The sequence below is a fragment of the Empidonax traillii genome, unplaced genomic scaffold (genome assembly GCF_003031625.1).
Source record: "Empidonax traillii isolate 1590-97213 ecotype Southwest subspecies unplaced genomic scaffold, ASM303162v1 scaffold1342:size133107, whole genome shotgun sequence".
NCBI classification, from domain to species: domain Eukaryota; kingdom Metazoa; phylum Chordata; class Aves; order Passeriformes; family Tyrannidae; genus Empidonax; species Empidonax traillii.
Genome location: NW_020956535.1, coordinates 35,474 through 37,332, shown reverse-complemented (window position 1 = coordinate 37,332; position 1,859 = coordinate 35,474). Strand labels below are relative to the sequence as shown.

Genomic DNA, 1,859 nt, shown 5'->3' with positions numbered 1-1,859 from the left:
CCAAGTCTTTCCCACCTCTGGTTGAAGACAAGCACAAAATCCGTGCAGCTCATGAATGGAGCAGTTCAGCCACCTCTGGCTCTTAAAGCCATCTTTAAAATGACTCATTTACCAGAAAAAATCAACATGGGAATGAAGAGAAAGATGATTTCCCGTGGTCCTTTTTGCTCTTTTTTTTTTTTTTTTTTTACCCCAAACCTCCACGATTGGCCTCAGATTCCCCAGATCCAGGGTGGGGAGGGTGTTTTTTTGTAACCTCGGCAGGGACCTGCAGCCCCAACTCACATCTCTGCATCTGCTTGCTGTACTCAGACATGTTGTCCGGGCGGATGGACCTCAGGAACTTGATGTAGTCGTCGCTGTGGTACTTGGTCATCTCCTCTGCGTTCGCCTTGTGAGGACGCTGCGAGGAAAGAAACCAGAAATACATCAGCACAACTGTTTGGGGTTGTTATTTTTTAACTTTCCTCTGGCTCATCAACCAGCCTGAAGCTCCACTATTAACACCTGACACGCCAAACTATGACCTTTCCCAACTATTTCCCCGGAGGACCAAGCCCCAGGACTCACATAGATCTCCATCTTCCTGTAGAGGCCGTAGTTCAGCAGCAGGTTGTGGGTCATCCGGATCCTGTGGGGTTTCATGGGATGTCCCTGGCCATAATAGTAGTTCCCAACGTCACCTGGGAGCAGAAAAGGGGGTTATAGCAGGTCATGTGTCATTCATTTGTTCTTCAGAGGGGATGTCCCCCCTTCTTTGCACAGGGATATCTCCAGGGATTCAGAGAAGTTTATCCTGGACTCAAGTAGAAATTTGGGTGTGGAGTTTTTAATGCCAGTTCTGGAGAAGGCAATCCAGGCGGAGACTGAGCCACAGACATCACTCTGTGCACGTGGGAGGTGTCCCTGCCCGTGGCAGGGCGTTGGAATTACATCACCTTCGAGGTCCCTTCCACCCCAAATCACTCCATGGTTCTGGGAGCCCCAGGTCTGGACCAGAGGAGTTTTGGGCAGCTGTGCTGACTCAGCACACCAAAACCCCTCACTCTCCAGGACTCCCAGGTTTCCCTGAGCAGGATCCACACGGGCCGTGGGAGTTTAATCCCAGCTCAGACAGCACCTCAACCCAGGGAACAGCCTCTGCCTCACTTTCTTACTCCCTGTCCCAGTGAAATGAGGCCCAGGGCAGGTACCTCTGTCACCAGCCCAGCCCTGGTTTGACACCTTCTCAACCCCTTTCCACTCTTTTTTTTTTTTATTCCTTGAAATCCTCCAGAGGAATCCCAGGCCTTCTCAGCCACCCCCAGCGGACACCAGGGCAACAAAGTCACCTTCCTGCAAGTTCATCTCCCCCCAGGGATTTTCTCCTCCCCAGCCAAAGCCGAGTTCACACTTCCCTCCCCCCTCCACTAAATGGTTGGGTTGTGGTGGGTTTTTTGCCCCCCCTTTCCTTTCCCAGAGAACTCATTTTCCTGAAATGCCCAGGAATTTCACTTTCAGATGGGTGCCTCCTGCCTGATTTGGCTGCAGCAGGCACAGATCAAACGCTGCCAGGAGCAGCTCAGGCAGCAGCAGGAACACCTCCCCGAGCCTCCTTTTCCTGGGAAACCAGACGAGGTCGTCCATGGGAGTTGTACAACTCCAGATCCCTTCAGGAAGCAGGAGGCTCAATCCAGTCTGGCTGGTGACTCAGTTGGGAGAATTAATATTTCATCACCCAGCTCAACGTTCCTTCCCCACAGCACTGGAGCTTTCCCCTCCTGTGGATGGGGATCCATTTTCAGCCAAAGGGGATGCAAATGGGGCAAATCCCACGCCCAGATGACTCTGCTGCTGGAATTTTACCTGGCTCTGGGGCT

At 52.2% G+C, this 1,859-nt stretch overlaps 1 protein-coding gene across 1 annotated transcript in view; it reads right to left on the bottom strand.

Annotated features, from left to right (window-relative positions):
- Positions 1 to 1,859, bottom strand: part of HDAC1 (histone deacetylase 1) — a 10,648-nt gene that overhangs the window by 6,109 nt on the left and 2,680 nt on the right. Inside the window, exons 2-3 of the mRNA XM_027906695.1 lie at positions 571 to 683; positions 199 to 403 (exon numbers count right to left, since the gene is read on the bottom strand). Of these exons, the coding sequence (XP_027762496.1) occupies positions 199 to 403; positions 571 to 683 (318 nt within the window). The remainder of the gene's footprint in view (positions 1 to 198; positions 404 to 570; positions 684 to 1,859) is intronic.